Source organism: Galeopterus variegatus, unplaced genomic scaffold (assembly GCF_000696425.1).
Source record: "Galeopterus variegatus unplaced genomic scaffold, G_variegatus-3.0.2 Scaffold189, whole genome shotgun sequence".
Classification (NCBI taxonomy): domain Eukaryota; kingdom Metazoa; phylum Chordata; class Mammalia; order Dermoptera; family Cynocephalidae; genus Galeopterus; species Galeopterus variegatus.
In genome coordinates, this window is record NW_007726300.1 from 316,164 (window position 1) to 334,625 (window position 18,462).

General features: G+C 36.5%; 1 protein-coding gene across 2 annotated transcripts in view; it reads right to left on the bottom strand.

Moving 5' to 3' along the window:
• SATB2 (SATB homeobox 2) overlaps window positions 1–18,462 on the bottom strand; it is a 183,514-nt gene that overhangs the window by 101,268 nt on the left and 63,784 nt on the right. For both annotated transcript variants that reach the window (XM_008564650.1, XM_008564655.1), the window contains exons 4-5: window positions 3,973–4,099; window positions 2,637–2,760 (exon numbers count right to left, since the gene is read on the bottom strand). In XM_008564650.1, the coding sequence (XP_008562872.1) occupies window positions 2,637–2,760; window positions 3,973–4,099 (251 nt within the window). The remainder of the gene's footprint in view (window positions 1–2,636; window positions 2,761–3,972; window positions 4,100–18,462) is intronic.

Genomic DNA, 18,462 nt, shown 5'->3' on the forward strand with positions numbered 1-18,462 from the left:
CTCCAGGGTCACCAGCTTTGTGTGTGGAGGCTACCAAAGCCAGAGATTAACAAAGTGCATCTCTCTGGAAAGCCAATCTCATGTGGACAAAAGGAGATTGATGATTTAACAGGTGATTTTTATGGCATTAGAAATATATATTGAAGCATGGGTATATGGAATAGAATATAAACTCTGCACGAATTTTTAAGATAACACAGAAGGTTGCTGTAAGCTTCATAATGCTATACTACTTAGGTTGCTCCAACTCTCAGGGATATTTTGGTAAAGTGTGAGCAATGGCAAATGTTCCAAAATAATTAATTCCATATGTGTGAGGCACAGGTTGGGTGTAGGAAGAAGGAGGAAGGTGGTTCTGGTGGGATACAAGGCTGAACAGCATCATCGCAGTGGTTCTTACAGGCTATGCTATGCAGTTTGTACTTCCTATCAGCTGGGACAGAACAGTCACTGGGGCTTATAGACAAGGAAATGGCACAATATTAATGTTAGAGAATCAGGCAGGAGGAGAAAAAGTCATGAGGCAGGAATATTTCAGATGAGAAGTGATGAAAGTATGTACGAGAGGGAGGAAGATTTTAGATACAGAAGTGGTGGAATCCATAGGATAAAGCAGGAGAGTGAAGAAGAATGAACTTTTTAGGTTGAGCAACTAGGTGGGTAAGCAATGAGAATGGCAATGGAGGGCAGAGGATGGGGAGAAAGACATTTTCACAGTAGAGATAAAGATGATCTCATCTGAACCTCAAGACAACACTGCAAATTATGTAAAATATGCTATCAGATACAATCGTGCCCAGTTTACAGATGAGCTGAACGAAGCTCTGAGAAGCAGACTGATCTGCCCAGGACCACACACTCAGCATAAAGGAACTGAGATTAGAGCTCCAGGATCTTGGCTCCTGGTCTGGATATCTTCCACTCATGCTCAATCTCGTGTCACATTTATAGTTATAACCAAACCTGACACTCATTGTTAATCAGTTTGGACCAAATTTCTATAGAATCCAAAAGCCTCGGATAAAATTCTACATTGGCAATGCCAAGTTAGAGGCTTGTCCACTTCTAGGCAAAGTCTATTTTAACTTCCATGTGAATCTAAGAGACAATTAACTGTGAATAATCATTAAATTAAAGAAAAAACATTAAAAGTTTTTCCTTACTTTTTCTTTATTCGGTCCTTGTGTATTACCAGAATAATTAAAAATATTCATTTATATAGCTTCATAAGCAATCTCTTTAGAATAAATTAAAATTCTAGCGACAAGACTTTAGCACCCTACATACATACCTACAGTTAAGTTTTAAAGCAGCCTGCATGAAAAGCCCCAAACACAAGACCAGGCACATATCTGATGTTCAAAACACAGTGTATCTTTCTATCCAGCTGCCTACTACATGGGGACAGGCCTTCTTGATTTTGGGGAAGCAAAAATATCAATAGCATGCGTTGCCTCAGAGAATCCAAATTCCAAAATACACACACAAAAAATATTCAGTTCACACCAACAATATCATGTCTCACTAATAATGGCTGATACTGTCTATGGAGCATCACTGCAAACATTTTATATGGTTTATCTCACTGTTAATCCTCTTTATATGACTGTAAACCAATACTTACCCCAGTTTTACCTACAAAAAAACAGGCTTATAAAGGTAAGGTTGTCAATCAGGACATGAATTCAGGTCTACCTGATTCTAGTATACACACTCTTAACCACTAGCCTTCCTATTCCCAGACACTGTACTACCCTGGAACACAGATCATGGAACATCAAGTTTCTATGGTTCGCATCATCTTGAGCAGCAGTCCTAAACCACCGTGGGCAAAATATCTCATGATTAGAAACAGTGGGGTCCTAGCCCATGAACACAAGTAGAAAAGGCAGCCTTTTCCTCCACTCTTCCTTCCTTTGATCCTCCCAATCTCTTATTTTCATGGCTTGTTTTAGTGTATGATAAGTTCATTAAAAATAAAGTACCACCTTTTCTCATGATGCATTTTTGTGTGGTAAATTTACTACAAAACCTCTATAAATATACATAATGTAAAGATCATCTCTCTCCACCAGACTGGGAAAGGGCTCAATGAATCATGCAAAGATGGGGTTAGCATGGCTGACCCATCCCACCGACCAAGGAAAGCAACCATTTGGAGCATCAACTTTGGAAGGAGAGGTCTGGAGCAGTCTCGATCTGCCACTTAACCAGCTGAGTAGCTTAGGCATGGAATTTAAGTGAATCTCTGAGCCCTGATTTCTTGATGTATAAAATGGAGACACTGATATCTAACTGATGATATATGTGAGAAGTTAATGCTTGTGTATGTAAAATGTTTTAATACATCCCCATTACATCAAAGCTCTGAATAAGTGATAACTTCTCCTCTACAACAAAAAGTGTCATAATTTCTGTATTTTCTCTACCTCAAATGCAGTGTGAAAATGCAAGAATACTTCAAACAGCTCATGGAAAGATTCGTTTTATCTTTTAATTCTATTTTTCCACAAACTTTTTGAAGTGCCCTCATAAAAGACACAGAAGATAGCTCTCTGAGCAACAGTTCCCCATCTACTAGATAGTCCACCAGTAGCTTTCTCTGTTTCCCAGGAACCCCTCATGGAGATGCTGACCTGGGAGAGAGGGCATTCTTTGGCTAATGTGCTCTGGTTCATCTCTTTGAGCAGTTCCTTTAAGGCATTGCGGACTGTGGCATGGTTCCACTGCTCCGCAGGCAAGTCTTCCAACTTCGAACAACTGCAAAATAGAGCAAGAATGAATGACACACAAAACTCAAGTAGTAAAGGCCCCTGACTGTAGAGGATGCGAACGTAGCAGTCACTCTGGGGTCCTGTGCCAGCCACAGGAGAACTTTAATAGGGATCTAACATTCCCATCCCCAAGAACGGGGTCTAAGGTGCGCCATAAAAGGGAAGGGGAGTAACACTGCCTCTCCAGGACCTTGATAGAGCCCAACAGGGTACCTGTAAGTTAGTTACAACACTAGCCTAAGAAAAACAGTCATTTCTGATATGAAGAAATGCTATTTTTTAAAATAATGTTTTTTCAATGTGTTGATAGAAATTGCATGGCAGTGTGATTATAAACTTACCCAATACAAATTTAATTATTGGACATTCCTAAGGTTAAAAGTAAACAAATGCTCCATCAGATTTGAAGTTTGAAGACCCACCTTTCACCTTCACAGAATAATTCGAAGATGTTACTTTTCTAATAAAAAAAAAAACTTTTAAGATAAGACACTCAAGCATTACTAGACAAGGATGGGGATGTTGGATCCCTATTGAAGAAGAAATTCTCCAAAAGGAGAAAATTCAAAACTCTGACTCTAAAAGACAACATTCCTTAAATCACAACTAGCAGGCACTTTATAATAAAAAACTGCAAAGAACCTCTAGATTCCTTAGAGACATAATTTGTTCTTGATGCCATATCTGAAAAAAAAAAAAAAATTTCCCCAGTATCTTCACAGGCCATAAGCACATTTCTTTGAGGAAGCCACCAGGGAAGGAAGGAAAAAAAGATTTTTAGTGCCAGCACACTCCTGGTAAACTTGCAACAAGAACAAAACTCTTCCCTCACAACACAAACCCAAAAACAGCAGAGGTGTTTATTCTTCAAATACTATGTGCTAAGAATTTAACCAGGCCTAGAGGACCACTGAATGAGGGGCTGTGGAAAGTTCCCCCTGAAGGGCTGCAGATTTTTAATGATTTATCAAGCTGCTCCTTGCTTACCACTTCACTGCTTCTGAAAACAAAACATAAAACAGTTGGAATGTGGACTATAAAGATGCCTGGCGAAGTTTCCTTCCATTCCTCCTCTCTCTCCTTTTTTTCATTTCATCCAATGTCTAGATATTACTTAAGAAAGGACATGTGAATCTCTGCAGTCAATCGACAGAGCAGCTCTAAGGGTAAGGAAAGGAAAATGTTCAGAAACACCTACCTTTGTAATTGGATTTTCAACGTCACAACATGATAGACATCTTGTAGCATGTCGGCCACTGTCGCATCGGGTGCATCTGTCACATAACTGAGGGGGAGAGGGTTCCACCTCCCCAGCTTGATTATTCCTGCACAGGGAAGAAAAACATAATAAACACATACCTGCCATTTATTAAACCCTCCCATTGTTTGTTCAATGTTAAGAATGTCATTCAGTCGTCAACATTCAAGGCCCACTTAGAGATATTTTACAACCCAGTGCAATAAGCTATTTTTTTCTGCCTGACAATTGAGTTAGTTAAATATACAGGAAGATGGGAATGAAAAGATGAGGTTTAATCATAGACAATCGGTTCTTTTATGTTTTCCTGTTTCTTAAATTACTTAGAAAACCATACGGATACTTCCTTCCCCCAAAGTCTTGTTTCACATTCTAACTTAAGACTGATGCTAAATATACAGGATTGCTGATTTCATAGACCAAAAAAAAAAAAAAAAAAAAGAAAGCCTTAAGTAAATACAAGATTCAGTTTTGAATTGTACAAGAAAATTCCTGTGTGTGGGCTCAGCACGCAGTTACATCCTGACTGTGGTGTGATTCCCAGTGCAAATAGCATTTAGAGCTGATGAAGCAGTTAAGAGTTCACTTCCAGATCCGAGTTTCACCAGGCAGAGGGGTTGCTTTCCTGAGCCAAAGGCAATAGCACAATGATTGACCACAGATCAGAAATAGCAAAGATGCCCTCAACTTCCTTTCTTTTATTTAATCTTCAGCTCTTTTTAGACTGACAATGGGACTCTTTCGCTGTGGGTTTCCTGCTGTATGTGGTAAACAGGCACGACAATGGTACGAGAGTAAAAATCCTGGTCAAAGTTGGGCTACAGAGCAGTTTTCTTAGGAATACCCTTGTTACAGGACAGAATGGCTTTGGCAACATACGGTGGAAATGCTAACTTATTCATAAGATGTGCCCATCTTATCCGGTACATAGGGCACACATAACATTGATGAAGGAAACTAGAGAAACCCATTTTACCAACAACACAGGGTAACAAAAATTTTATTTGTATGCTGTGAAAAATTCAATGGTCCTGGATGTCAGAAATTATCACGCATAAAAAACAGTTATGTTTTAGAGATAAAAGAAAAACAGCATTTTTATTTTTATTTTTGACAATACAGGTAAGTATAACTACAATGCTCTTTAAAAAAATATTTTCTATCATCAAAGAGAGAGAACACCTGTATACCCAAGTGAACTTTTAAAAGCTTCACAAAATGATGCTTTATAGCTATGGGGCAAAATTCCAACAATAGGAAATGAACTTTCTGGTCAGGGCATGTTCTGTCCAAGATGAAATAAATGAATGCGCAATGCTTGACATAATGCTTGAAAACAGGGAATAAACAGAACAAAAATATTAAAATGATGCACTGTTTCAGTATTAAGATTTAACAATCTGGTGCTGAATATGCTGCAGTATAAATAGTGCCTGGACTCAGATCCAATAAAGTAACACAGCTCTCATTCATAGTACCGTATGTCTCTAGTTCTGGCTCCTTAAGTCATATTTCACTTGCCAAGAAAAGCTGTTTTCTTGTGGGGATAGTTTTCTTAACATTCTCTCTCATGACAATGAGAAGTGCACAGCACACAGCATGTAGTAGTCATGAAATGAACATCCAGGGCCCACTGGACAGCCACCTACAAGAGGGTGGGTCTGCTTCCTTGGTTCTTTTACTCCTGATATTTGCAAATACTAAGAAGATACCATGTAACATGTCTAACATATTTCCTTTTTTTAAACAACAAAATCATCCCACAATTCCAAATTCCTTTAAAAAATCATTATCATGATAGCCATAAGTTGAGTATAAATCAACCATGTTCTATACACACAGGTTTTTTTAATAAGAGAACAGAGGAGAAAAATGAAGTCAACAATTGTGCACTATGATAGGCAAGTAGAAAAAGCAGATTTTGGGGGTCATTTTGGTTACTAGGAATATAAAGGTAATATGAAGAAAATGAACCCTGCAAACTTCAAAGCATGATTCTACAGGAGGTTCATCCATGTAGTTATGTGTGTCAGTAGTAAATTCCTTTTTACTGTTGAGGAGTCTTCCATTGTAAGAATACAGGACAATGCAGCCAGACATGACAGAATGTTATCTGTATGATCTCGTTTATATGAAAAAAAAAGAACAGGCAAGACTAATCTATGTAGATAGAAGTAAGAGGAACGGGACGGGGAGCAGACTGGAAAGGGACATAAGAGAAATTTCTTGTTTTGGCTGGTGGTTGCATGGGTATAAAAACATCAAAATTCATCAAACTGAATACTTAATATGCATACATTTTATTGTATGTAAATTAACCTCAATTTTTAAAAATGGAGGGGGAGGAATCTCTACAGGAAATAATAGACAAATCATTATATTGGAAATAGTCTCCATTTAGGTAAATTCTCTCTCCACCTACAATGGCCAGAAGGAGACTTGTTTGGGCTGGAATTAGGCACACACAGGTGTTTCACAACACTTAATACCTTCACACAGAGCAGCTGCTACAGGTTGGTTTCTACATCTTGGAAGAGAGCTGTCAAAACGTGCTATTTTCTCAGGCAGTGGGAGGTGGTGTATGCTTTTCCTATTCACACCATATTGACTAACCTGCACAGTCCTAGGAGTCATGTTTTATGTTCAACTATCTACCAGGGTCTGCAGGAGCAAGATCTGCTGGGAGAGCCCTGTCCAGAAGGCTGCTCTCCTCCAGCAAGGCAGGGGCTTGGAATAACTCTTTTTAATAAGCTTTGCCTCCAAACAGGTTCTCTGTCTAATGTATTAAACCTCTTTGAAATACATTCCTTAGACAGTCCTCCTTCCCTGATATAAAATAGACAAAAATATTGCTTGGAATACTAGTCAAGTGTTAATTAAGGAAATCAAATTGGGAACCAGTATACCAAAGTGACTAAGAATGCAGGCTTTCAAGTCAAATTACCTCTGTTTACATCACGGCTCTGCCACCTACTAATGATGTAACCCTAGCAAGTCACTTAATTTCTCCACACCTCAATCCTCTCATCTGTAAAATGGAACAACAAAAGCAATAACCTTAAAGAAATATTGTAAAGGTTAAATGTAAAAGCCTTAGTACAGAGCCTGGATATAATTTGATTTCAACAATTGTTTAGTCATTATTTAGACCTTTTTAATGCTTCTTAAAGAGAAGATATAATCAATTGATTTAAAAAAATATTAACAAGAATTTTTTATGGCTTCATTACCTTTTGATCTTTAATTTGGTCATGTGTGCCTGTAAAAGGCACGCATTTATTTTAAATAACAAAGGAGGACTGTGCATCAGTGATATTCCGCTTTCTATTCCCACATCTCCCATTCATTTCTTCTATCCTTATTCCTCAGTGGCTCCTTTCCTTTTGCCTAAGTAGGTTCAGATCTCCTTACTTTAAAACAAATGGAAACACTACGAGAGTATCTATATTCCCTCAGTCTCTTTTTGCCCCACCAAACCTACTATAAGTACACCTCCGATCTCCATCAGTCCTTTACCCATGGATATCTAGCTCCAACTTCTTTCATGAGAAAATGTAGGTTCAGAGGGGTTGGGATACCTTAAATAGCCAAGATAACATCACTTGCAAGTAGCAGAACTAAGACCACACTCTCAGTCTTTTTATTATCCTATAAGTCACACTGGCTCACACTTTTCTTCAACACCAGAAGAAAAGACTGGAAAGGAGCTTGGTTCCAAGTTTTGGAAGGCCTTAAATGACTGACTCAGTAGCACACTGTATGGGTCAGAAGTTAGGAGTAAGGTCTGGAGTCAGAGGTAAATTTATATCCAGCCTCCTGTTTGTCAGCTGTGAGACTCTGGGCAAGTTGTTTAGTCTCTCCAAGTGTGACGTTCTTTATCTGTAAAATTGGGATAATAACAATACCTCCTTAAGGTTATCATGAAGATTTTAGTAAGAATGAGAACTTATCACTGGGATCGTCACATAAGTGCTCAATAAAAGTTAGGGGAAAATCCATCCTTGTGAGTTTCTGAGCATAGACATAACACCAAAGCAGTTTTAGGAAATTAACCTATATTGGAATGTGGATGGATTAAAAGAGGAAAGCATTCTGAGGGGAGAAAAAAGAACTGAAATAATCCAGGTAGGTATATCTAATTACAACCATACAGCCTCTTCCTGGCTCCTAAGGAGGGATGCAGACCTCACCAAACACTACAGTGAAATGAAGGAAGACGAAGAAAGAAAAGATCACATGCCTGTTAAAGATAATATCACAGCATTGGAGAAATCTCAATAATAATGGCATAACTTAAGTATATAGATATTTTTTCCAACACTCACACTCTGTGAGGAGGTTTTGTAACCCCAATCTGAAAAATTAGAAAAACTAATGATTAAATTAAATAATATTAGACACACACACGCACATACAATTACACACACACCGAGTCCTGCTAGGCACACAGTAGATGCTCAATACATGACAATTCCCATTTCTTCTCTGAGCATATATGACACTCTCACTCTGTCTGAAGTACTGATCCCCAATATTTACTTCTAGAAATCTTACACATTTTTCAAATTCTTCCCTGGGAATTATTACAACTCTGATCAACCCACCTGAAGTAATCTTTTCTCTGCCCAGCTGCACAATTAATATTCTTGGTTGGTTTGTGTATCTTATAAAGAACTTACTTTATCACAATATCCCTTTATGTTACTTTACAGTTTGCAGAATTTTTTTTACAACCATTAGTTCATCCTCATGAAGACAGCAGGGAGTCAGCACTCTACCTGGGAGTGAGCTAAAAATCAAGGGAGAGTGACTTTTCAAGGACATCAGTGGGTGACAGCCAGGACTACAACGTGGACTACATTCTGAAAGTTTTGAACTACTGGCCCAATATGCTTTCTACTCCGCTCTGCTATTGCTGCCCTGAAGACATGCCCCTGTACCAGTGCCCAACCATACGATGGACCCCTGGAGAGCAGGGCCATAGCTCATCCATAGTCACACATCAGGCAGGCTCTTGATATTTAATGTAAGACGAAGGAACAAATGAGACCAACGAGCAAACTGGTGACAGGCCCAGAAGACTGAAGAGCCAGCTACACTTGGGAATTCTCTAGGAAAAGTTTCCCACAACAGTGCCATTTCAGACATAAACACTGTTTCCCAAATCATCTTCATTATATCCGAGGAATTTATCACTTGCAAACATTTAGAAAATGCCTGGTTTTGAGGACTATTACAGATGCAGTTTCAAGGTCTTTGAGTCACAAATTATGGGCTTTTATTTGGGGTTGAAATTCATACAAATGTTAACATAATTTAATTGAGCACAATATAAAGAAAACTTTTTATCCAGACAAATCTGTTCGCTAAAATACAGAGTACCCATCCACTCTTTGTGCAATTCATTCGGACCAAACAACAAAATGCAATTGTAGGTAAATTTCCCATTAGTGACATAAAATTAGGTCGGGAATGGAGGCAGTTTTTGTCTAAAATTAAAAAGATGCAATAATGGAAACCCATTTTTTGCTTTCTAAATGTAGCATTCTGCCAGTCAAAGAATTAACATTTCATAAAGAGAAATATCAATAGTTGTTTGTGTTCATGTTTTTGGTATTTTTATCAGTTTATAATCCATCTCAGAGAAACCAAATACTCTTCTCACTAAATGCATAATTCATAACTTTAGTATTATTTGCCTCTAATTATGTAAAAACAAGAGTGGTGGTAATATTTATTATAGTTGATCAATATTTGACTCAAGTTTTTAGAAAGCCAATCACTTCTGAGGATAAAATAAAATGTGGTGATAATACAATATAATCAATGAAACATTAGAAAGGTTGTATTAAGCACAAATCATTCACTCAATCAACAAAAAATTTTTTGTGTCTCTGGTGTAAGTCATAAAATGCAAAGATAGCCCAATACTTACTGACCCTGTAATTTGGAGCTCACAATTGAGCACAGAAGCTTATTATTGCTAAACACATAGCTAAGTGAAACCACTCCTAAAATAAACCAAGATGTTAGCTTTTACTCCCCTACCTCAAATATGAGAAATATTTACTTCATGAAGGCCTGCAAAAGATCACCTACAAAGTACATAAGAACATTTCTCCATTTGCAGTGATAAGTAGATAGATGCTGGTTAAATAGGTATAAATTGGGTATATCTGCAGAACAAAGCCTACAAATCAATCTGTGAGACAGATATATGCAACATAGCAAGATATCAGCAGTATTCTTACGATGAAGCTCAATGGATAATTTTCTTTTATTCCAGGTGCATTTTAACATTAATTTTAAAAGCAAAGTGAAAACTCAGCCTGGGAAAAAAAATGAGACATTAGCTTTAATATCCAAAGGCTGGGGTTTATATATCTCATAATTCCCTGAAAAAGATCTCAGCAAAAGAGTGTCAATAAAAACCCCAGCCTCTGAATAACTAAGCCTTGGGGCTTCTGATTCTCACTATTATTTCCACAATACACCAACTGCTGATGAGGCCCCTTGTAAAAATAGGAGAACTCATGATATTGATTGCATCTGTTTATCCTCCTCAGAGTGGTCATGGCCTTATGCTATACCATATAATTTTCTGTTGTTCAGCTATGCTTTGTTAAAGAAATTAAAAACTGTCCTATATAATAAGATCATAGAATTATTTATCCATAAATCAGTTCACAGGAAATCACTACCCAGCAGTATATAACAACTCAGCCTGTTTCTAACCTGTGGCCTGACTGTGGTATATCATCAAATAATAGCAGTGAAATGACATAAATGGTAGTTATTATTGCTAAACCTGTGGTGAGAATGACTTTTCAATGAGGAAAGAGAAAAAAAGATAAAACAAAAATGTTTTTTTAAGTATACATATTTTCCTTTGGAATGCATAGCTTAGCAATACCAGCAATACAACTTACTGAAATAAATCAAACTCTTCTATACCTGCTTTGATTTTAAAGACTCTCTCTGTGTATTTCAAATGACTTGCATTGGGGTAAAAGTAAGTGGAAAATGAAATAGCTTTCTTCAGGCATTTTACATTATTCAAGTGTCTTTATAACTTACACACAAATTAATGAAACCTTACAACATCCTTGTCTGGGAGCCTACAATGCACTTAATCCAGTACTTGTAAAAATACAAAAGAAAACACCAGACAAAAATAAATTATAATTCAATGAGTCACAATAAATGTTGAGGCTATACTATCACATGAATACATCTAAAAATCAACAGACACACATACACACAGAATGCACTATTTCTCATCCCCACAGACAGCTATTGTAGTTGCAATGATTCAAATATTATTGACAAACACAAACAAGGTAGTTTTAAACTCTTTAAGAATACCAACTTTTATTTTTAAATCATATCTGTATCTTTCAGGAGAAATTATTATCAAGAAGATTATTTGTATTTAAAAACTAAAGCTAATTGTAGAGTACTTTCTGAATAAACTATAGTGATATATAACTGTCTGCCACACTTTTTTTTGATCTGACTACCTCATTATGCTACAGAAATGTTCTACTTAAAAAATATATACACTACCATTTGGTGCCTTGTAATTCTATACAGGGCTTTTACATTTTGCTGCTTAAGGATTTTGTCTCATGTAATAGATGCTGCTTCACATTTGGGAAACGTTATGTTACAACCCTAACTTTTATTAGATTATTTAATATAAGCACTAAGTAACTAGACTAAATTAATAAAGACTGTATTGAAAAAAAAAAAACAGGGAGGAGAAAAAGAGAAAGAAAACAAAATTATTCCATAAATTAAATAAAACTTTCTGAAGTTAGTATTTTAGAAACCTTTATTTAATTTTCAAAATTCCAGTTCATCTGAAAAACAGCCAAATTATTGGTCAGGATATGAAAAAAATATGGCTGGTGTTTAGTTATTTATTTCATAAGAGAGCCATTTAAAACCATTGCATGGAGGAATAGGGCAAATGAGAAAGAAAAGTGTTATGAGAAATCATTTGGAAATCAATTCTAAACTTCTGTCACTGGTGAAAAACTATTCATCTGGTATGTATTTTCTTATTATTGTTCTAAGTTTAACTATTACCTAAAATTTCAAATTAAAGGACTGATTTTGGTAGGTAACACAAACAAGTTTCTTTTTCTTTTTTTCTTCCTTTCTATTCAGAAATACATTTGCATAAAGAGATTTCCTCTAGCATTTCCCTCCCCCAAAATATCTTCAATAACCAAAAACACGGGGAAAAGTATATTCTTTTAAACATACTTTGCTACATTATAGCAGATGCTACTCATAACTTCTGTTTAGCCAGTGTTTCTGCATTCTCGGGGATAAGAAGTATTCACTAAAGATCTAAAAATACAGTTGCCCACATATTTCACATCCTAATTAATTACATATATTCTTTTTTCAGATGGGAGCTAAAATGTGGCGAGAGGTTTTCCTGAGGATCTGGCTTTCCAGGTACACCATCACTGGGCTCAACATCCGAGGAAGCCCTATCAACTGCATGCTCCCAATTATACTCGTATATTTCAAAATTGTCCTGCAGGTGTATTCTGTTTCCTATAATTTAGGATTATATAATACCTGATCTTAATGGCAATGTTATGATGGCATGTAGAATATCAAAGAAAATGTTGCCATATAACGTAAAGGCAAAAAGTACACTTCTGTTGTATATTTTTATGCATGTTCCAACTAACCTAATTTCACAGTAATTTGTTAAGAAACTACAAAACGTGGAAGCAAATATGGTGTTACTATTAAAAGCGGCAACTGCTTTTGATTTGGAGATTTTTTTTGGTTTTTGTTTTTGTTCCCTTAAGAAAACATTAATAATTTTCACTTTCAGTGTTCATGTACGAGTGTGGAAGATACATCTTCATATATGCTCTACTATTAAGCCTAAAAATGCACATGGCTTGCAGGTTTCAGATATTTTACAATCAAAGATGTTCTGATGGATCCTTAATTTTCATTTTTTGGAAATATCATATTGAAATCCAGCAAACCAAACTTTAAAATATGTTATTAGCACTTTAATGGCTATAAAAGAAACCAATGGCCCAATAGATAGAAGGTGATCTCTCTCAGCAGGCAACTGTTTCTTGAATTGAATTAAAGGTAGACCTATAGTCATAACATACCTGGTGAAGAATAAAGACAATGGCCTATCTGAGCCGCCTAAAATATTCAGCCATGTCACAGAAATGCCATATCAATCAATGGGCAACTGAACTGTGACAGAGACTTAAGATTATTCCTGACAGGATGTCTAGTTATCCCACAGCATGTCTAGTTATCCCAAATGCTTTTGGACCGACCAGTTAGAGATGATTTGAAGAGTAGAGGAAGCTCAGAAATGGATTCTTTTTCTCCCTATTCCCATAACTTTTCAATTTAGTAAGAATCGTACTGTTCAGGGTGGTCAGATAAAGTGAATGGGCTCCAAGTTCATCATCCCTAGAGCAGTCATGAGCCCATCCTGGCATCTTAAACAAAGGCTCCAGGGATAGATCCCAGGGCATGCTGATAAAGAGCCAGGTTTGGGAATCACTCTCCAGGGGTCCCAGTAAAAAACAAGGATACGGAGCACCACTAAGAGGATCCACCCACTGATTCCTTTCAAGAGAAGAGCAGGAAACTAAAAGATTTCCAGATTCCTTTGTTTTCAATTCACCAGCAAATATTCTCACTACTGTCAAGTAGGATACTTTTAAGAGAAAGAGAAATGTTATGACATGTAAGAAAGATAATATGGTTAGGAGTATATGTAACTGTGTTATATTTCTTTTCAAGTATGAAGAACCTCACATGAGCTGAATAGGCATTATCCAGGGGGGAAAAATGGTTTTCTGTATATTCATAAACTTCAGAAACTTTCACCATATTTAGACTGTAAACCACCAGAAAGCAGGAGTCATGTCAATATAATTTGTTTTAACAACCTTAGGTACATCTCTAGAAGAATGAGGATGTCTAAAATACAGTGGGTGGAGATAGTGACCTGACAAGAAAGCCATTTTGTTTGAAGAGCAACAGGCTGGGAATCAAGAGATCCAGGTTTTGATCTTGGATCTGCCCTCTGTTGGCTATAGCTCTGCACCTGTAGGCAACTCACTTAACCTCTCTGGACTCCTATTTTCTCTTCCATAAAATGGGAATTTAAAAGCTAAAACAAACAAAAAATTCTTCTGCCTGACTCACAAGAAGGTAACTATAATGAGTTAAAGTGCACTCAAAATTATAAAGTGCTATAAACATAGGCTGGCATTCATGTAAGTTAACATAAAAGAGGTAAGCATTAACTTTTTTAGAATGTTTTTAAGGGAAAGTTGCCTTTACTTAAATAAGCAAAAACTTGAACCTTCTAAAATGTCACTGGGATCAGTCACTTACTCTCTTTCAGCCTCTACTTTGCCACCTTTAGGAGCTGCTGCAATCACAGAGGAGACATCAGGAACTGATTTTACCACCCACGCTCTTTTACAAATGATACAAGGGATGTTTTGCACTTGTAAATACTTGGCATCTCTATTTCTCACTAGACTGTAAGTTCTACACATAGCACAGAGCCTGGCTCAGAAAAAAGGATGGAAGACAGAAAGAAGGAGGGATGTATAGGGAGGACCACCTTGCTATGGCCCATATGCAGCACCAGTTCACTTTGCAGGTTTACCTTGTGCTTCCTACCCAGACTCTATCCCCAACAAGTTAGCATCCTACTAAGCCCCAACAAGTAGAAAATCGAACTCCCACACACTCTTGGCACCCTGGACATCCAGGAAAATCAGCACATAAAATGTTCCAGACAGCCAAGGAAAGCACAGAGAAAGGCCTAAGGGGCTGAAAACCCTCAAACCAAATCTTCTCATGGAATCCACTTCACCCCCAGAGACTTACAGATAATGGCCACAGCCCCTTGTAGCTCCGATATGCTAGATCAAAATGCTGCCCAAATACTTTAGGGCTCAATAATGATGCCTTTGATTGCTGTCATTTAAAAAATACACTAAGTCTTCAAAACTGTGAAAATAAATTCAACATTGAGTCGGTAGACTGATTTCTCTTTAATTAAAATTCTACTTTTCTAAAAAAAAAAAAAAAAAAAGGCAAACACCCAGCTTTTTGTTTCTCAGGGAGGGCTCATTTTTAAACTTCCAAACAATAGTAAACAACTTCTAAATTCAGGATAATTGAAGGTATGCCAGTTGGTGAGCAAAACAACAATGGCTTACATATCAACCAAAACGGGAACATGGCTTAATCAGGTTTTTTCTAACTGAATATCATTCTGCCAACTGCACTTCTTACTAAAATAACAAAAGCTGCTGCCTACAGACTACTAATAGACTACTACCTGAATAAATATAATTGTATTCATTAGTTCCTTACATTAAAATTATTAGCTAAGGATGATTTTCCCAGGGATCCCTTTTTATTAATAAAAGATTATTGATAAATTATTAGGACAAGTATCTCAGATCAATTTTGCATTTCCATAGCAGCAAACAGAATAAATTTTTTTATATGCCTCCACAAATAAGTAATTTCCTCTCCATAAACATGCATTTGTGTATGACCAAGTAAGGCCCTAGCATAATCCACGTAGGTAAATAAATGTAATTCATTCAAGAAGTATGATGCTGAAAATTATGAGCTATATACAGAAAGCTCAAAATTATCTAATTATACTCATAAATACTAATAAATTCCCTAGGAATCACTGACATACAAAGACCTTCAAAAAGTAGACAAGACTTACTTTTACTCAGACTTTAAAAAATAAAAACTGGTAAGGAAGATGAGAAGAACAGAAATTAAATGAGAGCTAAAACTGTAGATTTCTGTGTTCTAGAAAAAAAGGCTGCAAAGGGACCCCCAAGGGATAATGTGTCACACGAAATTTTTTTTTTTTAATTCAACCATCCTTAAAATAACTCGAGTGGTGCTTCATTTTGATTCTAATATCAAGCCACCATCAACTTCCCACCTCTAAAAGTAAGGAAAATCACAAATCTCAAAAATATTTTATATCGGGCCGACCCCGTGGCGCACTCACGAGACTGCGGCGCTGGGAGTGCAGCGACGCTCCCGCGGCGGGTTCGGATCCTATATAGGAATGGCTGGTGAGCTCACTGGCTGAGCGTGGCGCAGGTGACACCAAGCCAAGGGTTGCGATCCCCTTACCGGTCACGAAAAAGACAAAAAAAAAAAAAAATTTCTATCACTCAGGTCACTAAGTCAAATGAGAAAAAAAAAAAAATCCATTTAATCTCACTTTGTGTTGTTTTATTTTGTTTTGCTTTTGTTGTTGTTTTAACATACACATTCTATAATACATGAGGCGGATAGAAAATATTCACTTATAAGAAGACTGATTTTCTTCATATCTAAGTTTTTATATACTGGTGATACTTTAGTGGGCCCAAATTTGACTTCAGTCATTTTTAGTTGTTTAAAAATATTTTATCATAACCCCTTTATAATAATCCATCAAGAAATTGGTCATTTACTTTAAACTTTTCATGGCATTGCTATGTTTCTGCACTTGAAGAAAGCAGTTACCAAGTTACCCAATAGCACATTGAAATTAATTGGTGCCAGAAACAAAGAGTAAGTCATCAATTTTTAAGTTCTGATGTAACACTGCAATATGACTCATAGTAAGTTAAACTTATGTAAATTAAAATGCCCATGGACATTTGTTCACTAATTTGTGGTTCTTACACATTTGGATGCATCTCAAAACCAGTAATAATCAACCAAAGACTACCTCATTCATGTCAGTGCCATAGCCTTGTGCCTGACACTTAGTAGAGGCTCAACAAAATGCTTGTATAATAATACTAAAACATGATTATGTTCTATGAACTATATGAATCCAAAAAGTGATTGCAAATTTCCTCCCCAGTCACATTTATGTGAAATATAATTTTAGCATTTAATCTGTATTTTGCCAAAAAAAGAAACAAAAACTTTGCAATTCTTGCTCTGCTACAAAATTACTTGATGACACAAAATACCAGGTTGAGGTAATGCATGTAATAATGCTTATAATGAACCAGATTAAGGCCCTAAAAAATATCTTTTATTCATCCATAAACCATTCCAGTGAAGCTAAACCCATGTAAAGAATTTTTATATGGTAGTTTGAGCATAGCTACTTCTCTGGTCTTTCAACTATGATGTCCACTGTTTAATGCATTTCTTGCTCCTCCATGGGCAAGAAATAACTTGAGTTACAAAAAGACTTCACGTGAGATATTGTTTATGTTAAATATACAGCAATTTTCAACATGGGCTGGATTTAGACAACTGACAAAGCTGACTCTACTTTCTATAACTCTTTATGCACCCAAACCAGGAGAAAGGGGCCCAATTTCTTCTCTTTGAATTTCCTGTCCTTTCTTGGCTTATACAGACCCTTTATTCTTTTCCCACAAAATGTATTCATCAGTATCAAAATATTTTCTTAAAATCTTCCCTAACAGAATCATAAAACATTCCCGAGATTTCCATATTTGCTGTCTCTATTATCATTTTGGAAGATAATTAATTCTTCACCCAGGGGCATTCAAAATGGCCGTTGCAATAATCTAAAAATTCAACTGCCCAGAGTGGGTATCCTTATATAAACATTCATTCTGGATAATTTAAGATATTTGCTTTTGCAAATGTAAGACCTACAGATATGTTTTACAAAAATGACAATAACATTTTGCATTTGGAACATAGAGAAAAATGACCTCTCAAAGTAGCCACAGAACAAAGACACGTCACAGTCCCACTAGTCTCTCAACACACCAATGTCCTCAGGGAGAAGCCAAGTGAGGATGAAGGAAATCATAAATGCTGAGGCTAGTTTGCTTCATCTACACACTGAGAAACTGCTCTAATGTCACTTGACCCATAGTTATTAGTGGAAATATCACCTCTGCTGTTAACTTATTCCAAGCAAATACATTTTGGTTTTCTGGAAAAGATTTGGGTTCACACTAATCAGGCCCAACGGAAGGCCATATTAGCAATTTGGCAGGTGCCCGAGGGCCATACCTAATCTGCATAAAATGGAGCAGATTGCAACCGCCCTCATCTTTTTTATTTTTAAACTGGTTTTTGAAGCGAAGCATACATAAAATCTCAGAGGAAGAGACAGGAGATGGTAGTGCATACATTTTCCTTCATGCCTCTATTTTCATTCTTTTTGTACAAACCATCTTCCTGAATGGCTATTTACTGAAACAAAGATAACAAACTAAAAGATTCTAGGAAAGAAGTAGGCAACTGACCATAAATGTTAAAAAAGAGTCATATCTTTCAATAGATCTTCACAATCCTTGATAGTATCATTTCAAATAAGTTTTCATTGAATTTAGTGTTATTACATTTTGTGAAGACATACTAAATAGAAATATACCC